The 19,297-nt window shown below is 37.2% G+C and overlaps 1 protein-coding gene across 1 annotated transcript in view; it reads right to left on the bottom strand.

Moving 5' to 3' along the window:
* Window positions 1–19,297, bottom strand: part of COX10 (cytochrome c oxidase assembly factor heme A:farnesyltransferase COX10) — a 131,098-nt gene that overhangs the window by 30,299 nt on the left and 81,502 nt on the right. The window contains exon 5 of the mRNA XM_012747917.3: window positions 12,511–12,581. Within this exon, the coding sequence (XP_012603371.1) occupies window positions 12,511–12,581 (71 nt within the window). The remainder of the gene's footprint in view (window positions 1–12,510; window positions 12,582–19,297) is intronic.

Genomic DNA, 19,297 nt, shown 5'->3' with positions numbered 1-19,297 from the left:
TCAACTAATGTATTTTTGGTGGAAGCAGGTGTGAGGATTTGACACAACAGTGGAGCTGCAACTTCTCTGGGATTATGTTCCAATGTCTCCCTTGCTAGCCTCCCTTAGAGTGAGTTACGTGACACTTGTGCGAAGAGCTACAGAATTTAACAAAGGTAGAGATACATGTAGACATGTAGAAGATACATGTAGAAGATGGAAACATTTCAGAGAGGAGGTAGAGAGATATTACTTAAAGAACAAACAAAAGTTGTGGATGAGAGAAAAAAGGAAAAGGCACACAGAAAGGAACAGCAACAAAGGCAGGGAAGGAGAGACAGGCAGGTAATTTGTGGGAGACAAGTGATCTGCAGAAATGAGGAGAAAAGAGGAGGCCTGGAAAAGCAGATACAGCCTAACTGGACGTGGAGGCAGTGGTAGTCAGCCTCGACTCCAAACTGGACAATGGCAGAACTTCACCTCTCCTGTGACCACCTGGTTCAAGCTATCACCAACTTATATAAGGACCTGTAACAAGTCTCTCTTCACTCCTGTGACTCTATGTTCCATTTTCCCCAGGGCAGCTGAGGGGTTCTTTTAACCTAAATTGATCACACCAGTCCTATCCTTACAATTCCATTCTGGCTTCCAACTGCACACAGAGTTGAAGCTAGACTTCTTACTAGGATCTACTTTCGACTTTGTCTCATGCCACTCTCTTTTAGAATTTACTTGTTCACTGGCTGATGTTCTACCTCCCTACTGGAACATAATGAATGCAGGGACCAGGTCATGCTGGTCATATTCCAGCATTTCATTTAGCACAGAGCATAACATCCAGAGATGCTCAGGATAGGATTCTTAAAAAAGTAATAACAACAATGACAGCACTATCATTCACTGACTGCTTCGCAAGAACAGCCATTGTCTTGCATAACCCCATGAGGTAGGGTTGATTTTGGCATACTGACCTCATATCTTGTCATACCCTTGCTAAATTCACATATTACTTCTAGTAGCTTTTCTGTAGACTTGTTTGAACTTTCCATGTAAACAATCATATTTCTGTGAATAGAGTTTTATTTCTTCCTTTCCAATATCTATGCCTTTATTTCTTTCTTGCCTTATTATACTAGTTAAGAGCTCCAGAGCAACATGGACCATGGTCCAGTTCCTACAGAACAGCCCTTACAATGTGGTCTGGTCTGTACATTTTCCTTAATCTCCTTCCTAGCTTCATTTCCTCACTATTCTCCTGTAAAAATCCTTTACAACTGGCCAGATCACCTGTTTTTATGCCTAGATGCATAGTCTGCATCCCCATCTTTGCACCTTTGCTCACCAGGTTCATCTTGCCTGGCACGGTCTTTGCTTCACTCTCCACCTATCCAAAGTCTCTTTGTCTGTCAAGGTATACAGCCCATGTCTCTAATCTTAATGCTCACTCTCTCTCCTCCCTTCTCTCCACTCCCATCAGAATATCCTTCTCATCAATACTTGATAGCATATGCCCCATATTCCTGCCTTGACCTTTTCTTCTGTATTTCTCCCACAAAGTGAAGTCCTTTCTACTTCTCTATCATCCAGCCGTCTCTGTCTGTCTAGCTGCCCATCCATCGATCATTAAGCATCACTATCTGTCAGATACAGTAGTTAGCATGCAAGCTCCCTCATGGTAGGAATTTTTGTCTTTTGTTCACTGCTGTATCATAGCATTAAAATTGGTGCTAACACATATTAGGCACTTAGAAGGTATGTGTCACATAAATAATCTTAGGCACTGGAGATAAATAGGTAAAAGACTCAATCTGTGTCTTGTAAGAACTCACAATAGAACAGAGAAAGAGTGTGTGGCATGGCTTATAGGTGCCTGACTTGGAAACATAAATTAAAGTACACAAGGAAAAAGACAGATTTGGTAAAGAAAATGAATTGGGGTACACACACACACACATATACAGAATTTGAGATATCTGCAGGAGCATCATCCCAGTAGAGATTTTCAAAGGAATCTGGCTAAGAAGAGTGATATGGGCTGAAAGTCTAGACAGTGTGGAGCATACATGCAGGGAAGGAAGGAGGTTAAAGGCCACCAACTAAGGAGTAGACAGAGGAGGAAGGAACAGAAAGGAACAGCCTGAGTGGCATATTTCTTACTCATCCTTTGGTTCTTGGCTTTAAGACTTCCTTCCCTGTGATAAGTGATCCTTGACTATCTCAGTTTGGGTTAGATAATCTTCTTTGTCTCCCAAATCAAGAGGGGCCGGTCCCTAATACAGTATTTAGCACATTACAGATAAGATGCTTATCGAGTTGATATCCTGCAAGAGACAGAAGCATGTCTTGGTCATCCCAGGCCAAGCATAGTGCCTGACTGGTAGGTGCATTAAAAAAAAAAAAAAACAACACACATTTGTTGAGTGAACTGTACCTCTGAAAGCACTTAGTGTGCTTTTTATGCATGTGTGTAGCCATCTCCTCAATGTGATTCAAAGAGAATGAAGACCATATCATTGACCTCTTTGCAACCCTAGCAACCAGCACGCTTCTCTATATAGACAACATTCTCCATAAAAGTGTCCTGAAGATGACAGTATGAAGGAAGGATTCAATAACCTGCCACTGTCTACTTTCCACTGAGTAGTTTATGCTCACCCAACTTCATCATGATGACAGAAACAATTTTCACTCTCTGGGTTCTCTTATTCACCAAGTGTTCTTACTTCCTTCTCCTTATCCTTTGAAAGTAGCCTGAATTTCTTTTTTTATATTATTGTCTAGCAAGTATTGAAATATTTATATTTTAAAGCAAATTTTGAAAACAGATGGAAGTTCTGTGAACAGCTCTACATTTCTCTACAGTTTTAAACCTATTCTCTAATAATGAATTTTTATTTACATGATTTCATGGACCTTATTACTATCTCTACAACAATGGTATGAAATGAACAGGTTAGGAATTATAACCCCATTTTACACATGAGGAGGTGGTAGGGTAGAAAGATTAATTAAATGACCTGCCATGGTTAGGTAACAGTTGCAATAGACCATCATTCCCATATGAAGAATATCTGGAATATGTGAAGGCTGAATGTTTTCTATTATGGAAAATATTTTAAAATTGCTAAATAACTTTTCAGTCACCAAGTCAAAACTGGATTATGCTGAATTTGACTTTTTAGTAAGAAGGTAAACTACTACTCTGATAATTACCTTCATTACATGATTTTGAGTATGCAGGTTCAAAGCATAAAGTAGAAGTGGACATGTGTGAAGAGGGAAAACCCAAGTGGCACCTGCTTTGTAAACAATCACTCTCTTGGGATCTAACGCATTCCCACAAGAACTAATCCAGTCTCATGAGAGCGAGTACTCACTACCTTGAGAACAGCACCAAGACATTCGTGAAGGGTCTGCCCTATAACCCAAACACCTCCCAACACCACCACATTGGGGATCAAATCTCAACATGACTTTTGGTGGGAACAAATCATAACCAAATCACAGCACTCACTCTTGACTGTAAATTCCTCACATGTGACACATGAACTTTAAGGTGTGTTCTCTGCCAAAGAATAAAAGGGAGCTCAACGCCCTCCTCACGACAATCATATATAGCCATGACATTTTTGCCAGAAATATCAAAAAAGTTAGTTTAGTTTTCTTATCTTTTACAAATTATAAGACTATTTAAGATATTGAGTGCCATTTTTAAAAAGCTATTTAAAGGGGATCTGTGGCACCATGCACAAATAAGGCTCAGAAATACTGCAGGTTAAGTTCCATACCACTGCAATAAGCCACATGAATTTTTTGGTTTCTTGGTGCATATAAAAGTTATATACACACTATTTTGTAGTCTCTTAAGTGTGCAACAGCATTATGCCTAAAAATCCAATATATATACTTTACTTAAAAAATAACTTTATAGGCCGGGCGCAGTGGCTCAAGCCTGTAATCCTAGCACTCTGGGAGGCTGAGGTGGGAGGATTGCTCGAGGTCAGGATTTGGAAACCAGCCTGAGCAAGAGTGAGACCCCGTCTCTACTATAAATAGAAAGAAATTAATTGGCCAACTAATATATATATAGAAAAAAATCAGCCGGGCATGGTGGTGCATGCCTGTAGTCCCACCTACTCGGGAGGCTGAGGCAGAAGGATTGCTTGAGCCCAGGAGTTTGAGGTTGCTGTGAGCTAGGCTGACACCACGGCACTCACTCTAGCCTGGACAACAAAGTGAGACTCTGTCTCATAAATAAATAAATAAATAAATAAATAAATAAATAAATAAAAAATAACTTTATTGCTAAAAAGTGCTATGATCACCCGAGCCTTCACTGAGTGCTGCTGGGGGTTAATGGAAGCTGACTGACCCGGGCAGTGGCCACTGAAGGCTGGGGTAGCTGCAGCAATTTCTTAAACTGAGACAACAATAGAGTTTGCCCCACTGATTGACTCTTCCACTCACGAAATATTTTTCTGTAGCACACAATGCTGTTTGATAGCATTTTATCCTCAGGAAAACTTCTTTCAAAACTGGAGTGAATCCTCTCAAACCCTGCTGCTGCTTTATCAACTAAGTTTATGGAATATTCTAAATCCTTTGTTGTCATCTCAACAATGCTCACAGTATCTTCACCAGGAGGATAGTCCATTCAAGAAATCATTTTCTTTGCTCATTCACAAGAAATAACCCTCATCCATTTAAGTGTTACCATAAGATTGCAGCAATTCAGTCGTATCTTCAGGATCTACTTCTAATTCCAGTTCTCTTGCTATTTCCACCACATCTGCAGTTCCTTCCTCCACTGAAGTCTCGAACCCCTCAAAGTCATCTATGAGGGTCAGAATCAACTTCTTCCAAACTCCTGTTAATTCTGATATTTTGATCTCCTCTAGTGAATTATGAATGTTCTTAATGGAATCTAGAATGGTGAATCCTCTATAGAAAGTTTTCTGTTTACTTTGCCCAGATCCATAAGAGGAATCACTGTCTATAGCAGTATAGCCTTATGAAATGTATTTCTTAAATAATAAGACTTGCAAGTCAAAATTACTCCTTGATCCATGGGCTGCAGAATGGATGTTACATTAGCAAGCATGAAAACACCACTAATCTCCTCACCAATCTCCATCAGAGTTCTTGGGTGACCGACCAGGTGCATTATCAATGAGCAGTAATATTTTGGATCTCTTTTTTTCCTGAATAGTAAGTCTCAACAGTGGACTTAAAATATTCAAGTAAACTATGTTATAAACAGATGTGCTGTCACCCAGGCTTTGTTTTTCCATTTATAGAGCACAAAGTAGATTTAGAGTAATTCTTAAGGGCCCCAGGATTTCTGGAATAGTAAATGAGCACTGGCTTCAACTTAAAGTCACCAGCTGCATTAGCCCCTAACAAGAGAGTCAGGCTGTCCTTTGAAGCCAGGCATTGACTATACCTTAGCCATGAAAGTTTTAGAGGCATCTTCTTCTAATAGAAGGCTGTTTCATTTATATTGAGAATCTGTTGTTTAGTGTAGCCACCTTTATCAGTGATCTTAGTTAGAGCTTCTGGATAACTTGCTGCAACTTCTACATCAGCACTTGCTGCTTCACCTAATACTTTTATGTTAACAGAGAAGTCTTTCCTTAAACCTCATGAACCAACCTCTGCTATCTTCAGACTTTCTTCTGCAGCCTCCTCTCCTCTCTTAGCCTTTACAGAATTAAAGAGTGTTAGGGCCTTTCTCTGGATTAGGCCTTGGATGAAGGGAATATTGTGGTTGGTTTGATCTTCTATCCCGACCACTAAAACTATCCCCCTATCAGCATAAGGCTGTTTTGCTTTCTTATTCATGTGCTCACTGGAGTAGCTCTTTTAATTGCCTTCCAGAACTTCTTTGCATTCCCAACTTGGCTAATTGGCGCAAAAGTCCTCACTTTTGGCCTATCTCAGCTTTCAACATGCTCACTAAGCTTAATCAGTTCTAGCTTTTGATTTAAAGTGAGAGTTGTGGGACTCCTTTCACTTAAACACTTAGAGGACACTATAGGTTTATTAATTGCCCCAATTTTCGTATTGTTTTGTCTCAGGGAACAGGGAGGCCTAAGGAGAGGGAAAGAGATAGAACGGCTGGATGTTCACAAACTAATTTAGATACACTATGCTTTCTAATTTAGATACACTAAACTTTCCATTTATATGCTTTTTTCTCTTTTAGATAAGATAAACAATGGGAATTTACATTAAATAGCCTTAAAAATAAGGAAATTCTAAGAGCATCACAATCATCACCACCCATTCCCTTTATAAAGGATGGCACATAGTGATCATCCAAACTGAAGGCTGTCGAAAGCAAGAGAGGACATTATCAATAATTCTGCTGGGAGAATAGGTATAACCAAAGCCTTCCTGGCTAACACTACAAGACATTCAGCCCAATTTACAATCATACCATGTGGCTGAACACTTTCCCTGCACAATCTCTTTGAACCTAGACATCACCTGATACACACATAACACTGATACCTTCTCTCCTTTCTTTCACTGACTTGGTTTAATCCCTGGACGTAGCTGAATAGCTAGAGATGCATCCTTGGGCTACAACGTCTGGCCAGGAACTTCTTCCTCCCCATTGCATCAAGGCCATATACTTTAAATGGTTTTCACTGGGTTCTTTGGTATATTTTGTCTCTGGCTTTCACTGAGGGAGGAATGCCTTAGAAACCTATTTGTTTTCCTCTACAGAAGTTGCTGAGGGCATTCTTCTAATATCATCACTAAGTATCCCTTTTTTATTATTTGAAAAATAAAAGGCAGAAGTTTGGTCTTCCTAGAGTGGTGTTTTTTTCTTATGGACAAAGAGACTTTTAGAGACAGTTATGTGTAGCTATTAGGAACTCAGGCAAATTTTGGTTCTGCCACTTATTTATAACACTTAGAGCGTCAGTTTTGTCATCCAAGTATTGGGAAAAATTTAACAGTATATACCTCATAGTGCTAATATGAGAATTAGATATAAATAATACATGTAATGCTTATCATTATGATGAAACTGTGATTTCATCAGAAAATGGAAGATGAAATTTACAGTTTTACCTTGAATTTGATAAACTTTTCTTATTATCTTATCATTTATCCCGTATTCTCTTTCATTTCTCTATTTTGCTAAAGTCTTATGATACCTCTAACCCTTTTAAGAATAAGGAATATATTAAACAAGCAAAAAAAATACATTATACTGTCTTGCTGTCTGCTCCATAGGGTGTTAGTGTACACCCCTCCCAGCCATGTTTTTCTGGAAAAGAGAACTAAAGCACAGAGGATGGCAGGTGGGTGCACATATAACTGCACCCCAGAGCCACAGAGCAGAGCGCTGACTTAGGAATTCCCCCAGGTCCTCAAAAAAATTACAGAACAACTAGTCCAGGCACATATGTCTTTCCTTAAGTATGACTACATTACTTTAAAACTTTAGAAGTAAATTTTATTCACTTAAATACAAATTTAAAACAAAAACCTGTGATAAGTTTAAAAAGTTAATGCAATATATTTTTTTCTGTAAGTTTTTACAGTATGTCTTTAGATTAGAAAAGAGCCAGTCTATGTACAAGGCTGAAACAGCTGTCATCAGCAAAAGACTTTCAAAGGGTTTCTTTCCCAGACTTTCTATGCTGCTACCCATTGACAATGACAGGGACCCACACTTTACGGGCCAAATTGTGAATTAAGTCTATGAAGCTGTACAGATTCAACAAGGCATATATCATTCCAGATCAAATGGGGTTGTAAGTATGAAGAAGAAAATTTCAAAATAAGCTGGCTGAGCTTTGTACTTAAATGGCCAACAGCCATCATGAACATGAAAACTGCCAAAGCTAAGAAATAAATGCTAATGGATTATCCATAAGACTTCCTACTATACCCCTATGACCACACACTTATAAAATGTCTGGGTAGTAGATAATATTGTACTAAATTATGAAGATACTAATTGCCAAGATATGAAGTCTTCAGTTTTAAAACTAGGCTTCTCAGTATGAGAAAATTTCTGCCCCAGACTCTTAACAGTTCCTTGTATCTATTCAATAAAATACATTCTGGATATAAAAATAAGTCTGTGTCTACGTCTTTCAGGCCTACAATTTGCCCTCTAAAATACCAATTCAGATTTCTTCTCATAAGTGAGATTCTGCCTGAGCCTTCTTGCAAACAAAGATTTTTAAACAAGACTAATAATGGTACTATAACCCTTTTCCTCTAAAAGAGAGCCAGTCATAATCCTGAAAGATATAGCTGTGAACACCATAATCCTAAATGCTGAAATCCCAAGAAAAAAATCAAAATCCCTAAAGTCTGAAATCCCCAAAATCATAATCCCAGAATTCTGGAAAACATAATTGTAAAAATTCTTTACAAGATATTTATGTACATTTTTAAAAGAGAATTTATTTGAGAAACTCATTAAAAACACAACAGAACACTTCACTTTTTTGTGTAACTTGACATAATAAAATAAGCAATAACAACATACCTATTTTTGTAAGCATAAACACCAAGTATACCAATGACAGTTACACGGGTATAAAGGTTATGAGCAGACAAACCATATTCATGAAGAAATAGGTAAAAAAGGGAAACATATAAATGCATATCACTATGCTTGGTAATTATGTGCATCCACCTTTATAACTGTGGTCATGTGAAATAGTGTGACAAACAACGGAAGTCTTTTGCTGAGATCTCACAAAATTTTATCTTTTACAAACGCAGATGTACAAAAAGCACACCTCTTCAATTACTGAGGATGTATCAATATTTTTATATGTATGCATAATGCTCACAAAGTTAATATTGTGATAATGTGATTTCATGAAGTCAAATTTGTAAACACTAAATAAAATTAGAACTCTCTGAAAGTCTCTACACAATTTAGACCTCTGGTATTGGAAATGATGTGAAGATGAAATACATTGCATAGAAAGTTGTAAAAACTAATGCTGACAATTTAAAATAATGAAAAAAATCCTTAAAAAACTAAACAAACAAAAAATGAAATCTGATATATGAAAAAGTATATTACAGGGATAGATTATGGGCAATTGCATGGAGGTAGCCATGAGAGTTGGCCAACTTTCATAGTCATTAACTATATTTTGAAGTTCCTCATCACAATTAATAGCTATTTTTTCTTTCTTTTAGGGCATGGCTCTCCTCGTAGAATACATTCACATTCATTTTCTACATGGCACTGCTCTTTTGAAATTATTCTGTCATTTGACACACACTGATATAAGCATTCCCTATTAAATTCTTCTATCTTCTGTGCCATGCTTCCACATTATTCTGAGTATGCAGAAATCCATTCTGTGTGCAGTCATATTCAGACCACAGATTTGATGTAAACAATACTGGTGATAGAACAGCAACAACATTGCTTAAGTGTCTTCTTATCTTACCATGAACATGATTATTTCCCAACCAGTTAGTAACTTCATTGGCTTCTTCAGTCAAATACGGTTTTAATTCATTAAACATTCCTGAGATGCCATTAGCTGGAAGGAATGCCAATACAGGCAAAGGATGCATCTTTAAATTGAAGTTTTCGTTGTTGCCATATTACATGGCCACTCTATCTGAATTTTCTGCCAAATGCACTGGGCTGAATGGTCAAAACGAACTTTATTGGTAACCCCTTGAAATTCACTTTTAGAAGCCTTGATCACACCTAATTCCAAATCTGTCACTATGGTTTGGGGATTCAATTTAAATCTATTTTCTTCTACAAAGTCCAACAAATCTTCAAATACACATTTACAAAGTGCTTTACTTTTTCCAGTCATTAATATATAAATGAGCAGGTAAGTTCTAGAATTTTTGGATCCAATAGGAACATGAATTGTACATAGTTGATAAAAAATAGTGGGTACAGTTTTGAAAGCGCCATGGATTAGCTAAAGTGAAGCATGTGTTGGTTTTTCTATGTTAGATTTAATGGTAAATATAAGAAGTCTGTCTTCTTCAACAGTCAAATCCTTAATCAAGAATAGTTCAGTAACCTCAATATCAGCAAGTATCTTTGATTCAAGAGGTTGCTGAGGTTCTTGAGTTCTTTTTATTCTCTGACAAAGGGTGTTTTTTGAAGGCAAGCATATGTGAAGGGGCAGAAGTACAACATTGAATAATTTGTCAGGGAAGATTTCCTGTATTTTTTTGCCTGCATTTTGACTTCTTCTATGATCTTTGGAACACCTGCTGCTCTTGTAGTTGGAGAGTCATTATGACTTATAAATTTTCTAAATATATTCTGCCCATTTGAAAGTCTGGTCATTGCTTGCCTGTCACAATTAAGCAATTTTCTGCTTTTGAAGCACCAATAACAATTAGCTTTTAAATTTTCATCTTCCACCATTAATTAGCCTTGTACACTTAACTTATCACAGCCTTTTTGAGAGGGAACAATTTCACAGATCTCTTCCACTGTGTTAAAAGAAATACGGTAAAAGGGAATGAAATTTGGCATCTCCAATACAAAAATCTGTATCAGTCAGGGTTCTACAGAGAACTAGAGGCAATAGTGTCCGTATATAGATATATGGGAGTTGATTTATTAGGGAATTTGGCTCAGATAATTATGGTGGCTGAGAAGTCCCACAATAGACTGTCTGTAAGCTGGAGACCCTGGGACGTGGGTAGAGTGGCTCACTGAAAGACTCAGGACCAGGGGTCTACTAGTTTAAATCTTGGACTCCAAACAAAGGCCAGCAAGCCTGCATTTCTGATGTCCAGGGCAGCAGAAAAAAAAGTCTGTCCCAGCTCTCAGAGAGAGACCAATTTCCCTTCTGCATTTGTCTTCTCTGGGCCTCCAGCCAAATGGAAAGTGACCACCAAAAGTAAGGGCAGATCCTCCTCATCTAATTCACTCAGACTCACACATTAATCTCCTCTGGAAATATCCTCACAGACACATCCAAAATATTAATAATATTAATAGGTACTAGGTTTCTAGGTACTTCTCAATCCAGGCAAGTTGATACCTACAATTAAGTCTACAAGTCAACCCCTTGTCAACTTGGCACCCATATTCATCTCCTTAAACCATATTTAATTTCCAAATAAAAACAATAATAAGGTAATAGTTCCGCCTAACATGGTGTAATTGCACTGTGATTATGACCTTTGGGATTTTAGATTTTAGGGATTTAGACATTAGGGATTTTGACCTTTTGGGATCTCAACATTCAAGATTATGGAGTTCGGGATTGTGTCTTTCAGGATTATGATCCAAAGCTCCTTTTAAAAAGGAGGGCACTGTTAATTACAACCATTAAGGCCATGATGCTCCCTCCTGCATGTACCAATAGACTCTGCTTTAACCACACTGGACAAAGTGAGGTGGGCTACTAGTAGAATGATGGACTTTTATCTGATTACCATTATATACTTGCTGGGCCTGTTCCCACACTTCCCCTGCTTCTAAAAGAGGGCACCATTTCACTGGGAAAAAACAACCGGAAAGAAATTCCAAATCATTAAGAACTTACTTGTGATCTGACCAGTGGCAAGAGCAACTTTTAGCTTTTGAGATGGTTTTGCAGAGTTTGCATTCTCCCCTCTAAAACAACTTTACTCAAATAAAAGGACTATTGACTATTGACAGTTTCTAAATCTAAAACATAACACATAACTTTGCATATATTTCACAAAATAAAATAAAACATCAGTAGGTATGAGGTTTTTTTTCTTATATAGTTTCATCTGGTTCTATTGCTATTTTTAATATAATGGTATTTTAAACTCATTAAGAATGGAATGGCTAAAAGCAGCCAATATTAAAAATCATTTTTATGTAGACTTATCTGACTACATCTACATTTGCTTCCTTTATTGTTTTACTTAGTATGTGATACACCAGTGTTAGCCCCCCAAATTTTATGCTCCACGAGGGCATTGCCTGGAAACATGAAGGTAGAGGATGCACTGACTGAGAAAAGACAGTAAAACCATTCAGCCTTTTTTATTCTCCTAGGTGTGATATATCAGATCCAAGAAAATATTTTAAAATGCCAGTTTAGAGGCCTCCCGGAAGTAAAATGTTTAATTATTAACCATTAGAGATAGTAAAATATTTATATGACTTTTAGTTCTACTTAATTGAATTTGGTGGCAAGGATAGTAATGGAGGCAGTACTTCACCTGGCCTGTAACAGCATTATCAGTTTATCTGAAAAAGTAAGGTCTCAGACATACCCTTCTTCTGAGACCCTATACGGATTTGTTTGAAACTAAGTCTATGTCACAAATTTGAATTTAACTAAAAAAATCACATAAATTACTTCCATAAAGTACCTGAGCAAATCTTAATCCGTCTTAAGTACTTTGTATACATTTTGCTCAGAGGTGGAAAGTATTGTGTAACCATACCAATCTGTCCCTTTGCGGGTGTGTCATTTTCACTTCACAGTTCAAGGCAAAAGGCTGGGAAATGATTCAAGATGAACAAACATATGTTCTATAATGGGAAGAGAATTATACTCATGATTTTACCTGATCTGTCCACGAACCAGAGGTCTGTTCTTTGTCCTATTCATGTTTGAGTCAAATGGCACTTCAAAAAACTGTAAAGAGAACGAAAAAAGACAGGAAATAGTTAATACAATATGAACTGATTCTCTTCTGCTTCAGCATTGAAAGTTTTTCACAGTAAACTGTTTTAATTTTGATATCTTTATTAAAAGGATTTGTTCTGTAAAATTTGGAACCAGTCAAAAGCCACACTCAAGGATCCAGAGGGCACACCCCCAAGGCTGCGGGTCCCCCACCCCTCACCCAAATAATGAAGTATAGTTTTAGTTGTTTACCTATTAAAAGACAAGGTCCAGGGTATTATCAAAACTCATTTTCCAAATCCTTGAAAAACTTAAATTCTTAAATTTGTTATCAATGTCTCTTACTAGTCACTTTTTGGTACAAAGGAGTGCACAAAAAATGGAGGATGTTGGTACTTTAAGTTGAGAGTCTGCCAACCTACTCATTCCCTGGCAAATTAATAAACTTCTCTTTCCTTTTCCTCAAAAAAAAAAAAAAGTGTGCTGATTGGTTTATTATTTGAGAATATTTTTGAATAAATGAGCTTGAAGTAAATCAGCAGATGAAACAGTAATTCGGTAGAAAGTCTAAGTCAGTATTCCCCAACTATGTTTCTTAACAGTGCCTGGAGTTGCTTCCAGAAAGAATGACTCAATGATCAAATCATATTAGTACAATAAAGGGTCTGAGAAATCCCGAAGCAAAGGAATCTAATTAACTTTGCTTAGTCAGTGTTTCCCAAACTTACAAAACCATGAAACCAATTTTCAAGAAAAACATAATTAACGGATTTCAGTCTGAGTATACTCAAGTGACAGGGATAATTTCATACTCTTGTTTATATGAGTAGCTCTTTGTATAATGTGTCATACTCAGTAGGTGTTCTATAAATGTTAGAAAAAATAAATACTAATGTTAAAAAGACAAATAACACTTTATTTTATTGTACTTTTTCAAATGATCCAGGACTATCTACTAATAAGTACATGTTAAAAATGAAAGAAAATTTTATCCTGAACTATTTGAGAAATTTAGAATTTATCCCTGTAGGTTAAAACATGTGGAAAGTTGTATTCCCCTTAATTTTCTAAAAAAAAAAAAAAAAAACCCAAAACACACAAACAAAAACATATTTCCTTTCCTCTTACCCTATGTTACAAGACTGTCTTTACTTTTAATTTTTTTTTTTTTTTTTTTTTTTTGAGACAGAGTCTCGCTTTGTTGCCCAGGCTAGAGTGAGTGCCGTGGTGTCAGCCTAGCTCACAGCAACCTCAAACTCCTGGGCTCGAGCGATCCTTCTGCCTCAGCCTCCCGAGTAGCTGGGACTACAGGCATGCGCCACCATGCCCGGCTAATTTTTTATATATATATATCAGTTGGCCAATTAATTTCTTTCTATTTATAGTAGAGACGGGGTCTCGCTCTTGCTCAGGCTGGTTTTGAACTCCTGACCTTGAGCAATCCGCCCGCCTCGGCCTCCCAAGAGCTAGGATTACAGGCGTGAGCCACTGCGCCCGGCCTACTTTTAATTTTTTTTATAAACAATGTCTTACTATTCCTAAGCACAATGACATCTTCCAATAGTTTTTGCTTTTTTGCTTTTCTCATTTCTTTCAGGTGACTGGAGCCACTTCACTCACAACATTCTGTGTAGTAAGAATTCCCTGTCACTTATACTAAGTATCTCACAGCCCTGGTCCCTCACACCTGGCTCTTAATGACTGCCAGTTACAGCTCATTTTGCCAATGGTCAGGTATCTCTGATCCTCAGACCTTTAAAATAAAACCACACACCATTTAATGATAACCACTGTTGCCCCCAAAACATTAAGAGAGCATACATTATATATAAGAATAATAGTCATTCTTCTCCTGACGGCTAACTTACAATGTACTTTACATGCATTGTAAAAGGAGGTATATGCCCAGGCTGAGTTTTCAGAGCTTCTTGGGTACTACTGCAGGTCAAGAATTTGGCTATAGTCAGGATAAGAAACCAAACGTCAGAATATCCATTGCCTTGCTTGTTCTACCAGAGGCATGGCTGCATGAGAAGACCCCACGTTAGGAGATGGCAGTGCTCATTCTGCAGGTGGCTTTTCTGAATTGGTTTCTGTTGCAAGCAGCTGTGACAGCTGCTGTTTTTATCAATTGTGGAGTATTCTATTTGATGAATGTACCATAAAACTAATCTCATACAGATGAACATATAGGTTGTTTTTCATTATTCTATATTATAAACATCCCTAAACATGAATCTGCATATGTATGCAATTATTCCTGTAGGATAAATCCCTAGAATATCCCCCTCCTTTTAAAATTACAGTCCTCCCTTGACTTGGATATGCAACCTAATAGGGGTTCTAATACTACATTCTCCCAATATTCCTGTTTAGGGTCACTATTCAGACAATACAATTTCCTTAGTACCTTCTACGGGCCATACAAGGGGATACAAAAGTCACTTAGATTTAGTACCTGCTTTTAAGAAATTCATGTTCTAGGTATGGGCTGGCAAACTACAACTCATGGCCAAATCCAGCCTGTACCTGTTTTTGTAAGGCTCACAAGCCAATAATGTTTTTCACTTTTTTTTAATAATTGGAAAAATAAGTTAAAAGAAGAATACTTGTGGCATGTGAAAATTATATGAAAGCCAAATTTCAGTGTCCACATACAAAGTTTTATTGGAATTTAGCTACATTCATTTGTCTAAGTATTACCATGCCTGCTTTAACGTGACAGCAGAGCTGGGTAGCAGCAACAGAGACCGCCTGACCCCACAAAGTCTAAAATATTTACTGTCTGGCTCTTTACAGAAAAAGTTTGCCAATCCCTAATCCACTAGAAAGACTGAGATACAAGAACCTGGTTAATTATAATAACGAGTATAGTAATGTGCAGAGGATTACAGGAGCCCAGAGAATCAGCTCTGAATCTAGCTGGCGAGAAAGGAAAGGACAGGAAATATTTCCTTTGAATACTCTTAAACTGAGGCTTAAAGACTCAGCAGGGTTAGATGGTTAAGGGGATAGGGTAGGATGGAAACCCATCCAGACACAAGAGAAAGCACAATTAAAGTAGGCACAAGAGGCAGAAATTTGATGATGTGCTTGAGTAACTAGGAGTCAGCACAGGAAGAGGTTAAGAGCTGAGGCTTCATAGCTAGAGACATCAGGGTTAAATTTCAGCCTTACTGCTTACTAGTGGCTGTTTAACCTGTATAAACCTAGTTTCCTCATCAGTAAAACAAAAACAACAATATATAACTGGCAAGGGTGATGTAAGCACTAAGATAATGTATACAGAGGTTGGCATACAAAAGGTGCGTTAATGATTAATTTGACTGCTACTACTATTAGAGTTTCTGGAGAGCCAATGACGCTCTGGAGCCAGGCAAGGCACCAGATCACAGAGAGCCTCACGTGCCGTGCTAATGAGCCATGGCTCTATCATGTAGGAGATGTGACTGACACTTGAAAGAAAAGACTGTAATGGCCCAGGCAAGAGATGATGAGGGCCTAAACAAGGGCTGCGACAATGGAGATGAAGAGGAGCTAACATCTTCCTTTGCCCCAACACAATGAGCTTTGCTCAAAGTAACCCTCCATATTCAATATCCTATCTTTAAATAAAACCACTGTGTGCAACCCTGACTTTCTCTTGGGCTCCACTTTTGTCATGTCACTTGATTACTTTTTCTTTCCATTTGGATATTTTAACATAATCACAAACTCAGTGTGTCTCAAACTTAACAACATGTTTCCATGAAAACCAGTTACCTCTCCAGAGTTCTTGATTTTTTTGTTAAATATACAAGTTCTCTATAACCCATGTCAAAATGTTTAGGACTGGCTGTGATTTCTCCCATTCATTAGCCAACTATATTCAATTTATCACCAAGCCCTAATAATTTGGACTTTATACTATCTCTCAAATCTACACTTCCTGATTCACTCTATTACCACTACTATGGAATCATAATCAGACTACTTCAGCTTGCTCAATTTATTTTCTTTTTTTAAATGTCTTTTATTTTTATTTATTTTATTTTATAATAAAATATTTTATAATTTTATTTAGAAACAGGGTCTCACTGTTACCCCCAGGCTGGAGTGTATTGGCACAATCACATTAATAGTTCACTGCAGCCTCCAATTCCAGGGATCAAATGATCCTCCCATCTTAGCCTCCCAAGTAGCTAGGACTTACCATGCTTGACTAATTTTTCTTTCTTTTTTTTTTTTTTTGTAGAAACAGGGTCTTGCTTTGTCCAGGCTGATCTTGAACTCCTGGTCTCAAGTAATCCTCCCACCTTAGCCCCTCAAAGTGCTGGGATTCAAAAATATTTAATGGTCTCCTCATTGCTCACTTCTTCCCAATGGACTCTGAAAGCCCAAATTCTTTAAAAGCTATATTGTTAGAAGGCCATTCCTAATCTAACCCCACCTATTTCTAACCCTCTCACTTATTTTATTTCTATCCCCTGGTCACATTCCTCACTGTCTTATAAACATAGCAAACTGCCTGTGGAAAGTTGGTGATTTAGCCAACTCTGAGGTTAGAGAAAATATCTAGTGTCTGGAGCCTTAGTTCCCTCCGCTGTAAATGAGAATAATTTCTCTAACTATCAAAGTTGCTCCGAAGATTTAAAAAGACAGTGTAAAGCTTCTGTTTATGCTTTTGCCCACTTTTAAGGGAGTTGTTTGTTGTGACATGAACAGAAGTTCTTCAAAGGAAGACAAATGACCAAAAAACATGAAAAAATGCTCAACATCACTAATCATCAGGGAAATGCAAATCAAAACCACAGACTTACCATTCGACCCAGGAATCCCACTACTGGGTATCTACCCAAAGGAAAAGAAGTCATTTTATCAAAAAGATACTTGAACTCAAAGGTTTTAACAGCACAATTCATAATTGTGAAGATGCAGAATCAACCTAAGTGCCCATCAATCCAATATCATGGAGTACTACTCAGCCATAAAAAGGAGTGAAATAATGTCTTTTGCAGCAACTTGGATGGAAATGGAGATCATTATCTAAGCGAAGTATTTCAGGAATGGAAAACAAATACCACATGTACTCACTAATTAGAAGCTAAATGATGGGCACACATAGGCATAAAGATATGTAAGGGACACTGGAAACCAAGGAGGTAGGGAAGGGGGAGGGGGAAGGAGGAGAGTGATGGGTAAAAACTTACCAATGGGGTACAATGAGCACTATTCTGGTGACAGGCACACTAAAAGCCCTGACTTAATCATTATTCAAGTATCTATGTAACAAAAACATTTGTATCCTCTTAATATTTTTGAAATAAAAAAAATTCTAAAAACACAGTGTGAATTATGCATTGCAGCACATCAGGTAAAGAGATTCTGCTCATTTTTCACCTATGCTTCCACCCATTGATTAGACTGACATTCCCTATATTTTCACCTAACAAATTCCACCCAGCCTTTAAGACTAAGTTCAAATTCAACTCCCAAACTGAAGCCTAAACCTCTGACTTAATGTGATCCCTCTCTCCTTTCAAACTCCATGGCTCTTGTCTGAATTAGTTCGAGGTGTATGGTTTCAGCTTATGTGAATTCAAAATAATGCAAATAAAACAAACATCAAGAATTATATAATTCAAAAGGTATCAGATTAAGTGAATAAATCTGTTTATGATTTTACAACATAGCAGTGTCATCCTAGTTGTTACACAAAATATAGATTATCCATTGTTAGGGTCAACATTTTTCTTAATACAATTTAAAGTATATAGCTTGGTACGTTTTGACATGTATATTCTCATGAAACTCCCACTACAATCAAGATATTGAACATATCCATTACTCCCAAAAGTTTTGTCATGCCTCACTGTAGTCTCCTCTTCCACCCCTCCCACCCACTTCTTGTCCTCAGGTAGCCACTGAACTGCTTTGTGTCCCTATGGATTATTTGCATTTTCTAGAGTTTTATGTAAAATGGAACCCTATAGTATGTATTCTTTTTGTTTGGATTTTTTTTTCCCCACTCAGCATAACTTTGATGTTCACCATCTTGCTAAGTATATCAACAGTTCATTCCTTTTTATTGCTGAGTAATATTCTATTATATAGTAGTATTACAATTTGTATATCCATTCACTTGCTGATGAGTATTTGGTTTCTGGAGGGATATTTGGTTAATGGATATTTGAATATTTGGAACAGATTTTGACTATTACAAAAAAGCTGTTATGAACATCTGTGTATAAGTCTTTGTGTGGACATATGCTTTTCATTCTCAAAAGTGGAACACACATCACGAATCGTATAGTAGATGTGTTTAAACTACTTAAGAAACTGTCAAACTATTCCACAAAGTGATTATGCCGTTTTATACGCCCAACAGCAGTGTATGAAAGTTCTAGTTCCAGATTTTTCAAGAGATAACTTTTGGGTCATGTTATCTGGCAAGGAGCTCTAACCATTCAAGGTGCCTACCTAGGGCAAAGGCAACAGGGAATGGCTATCAGAAGATGGTAGTTATAAATACCAGGCTATGACCTTGTGACCAACGGCAGAAACAAATAATATAATTGTTATGAGCATTTTTTCTTGTTTTGGTATAAATGTATTTGTATATATAAACCAAATTTTTTATTCTTCTCTCCTATCCTCCTACCTTTAATATAAGATATATTAACAGTATTTAGTCTCATATCTCAGTATTTCAGTTACACAATATCAAGGAGCTCAAAGAGAAATGA

This window comes from Microcebus murinus, chromosome 18 (assembly GCF_040939455.1).
Source record: "Microcebus murinus isolate Inina chromosome 18, M.murinus_Inina_mat1.0, whole genome shotgun sequence".
In the NCBI taxonomy this organism is placed as follows: Eukaryota; Metazoa; Chordata; class Mammalia; order Primates; family Cheirogaleidae; genus Microcebus; species Microcebus murinus.
Note: the sequence above shows the minus strand (reverse complement) of the source record. Positions and strands in the feature narration are given on the sequence as shown.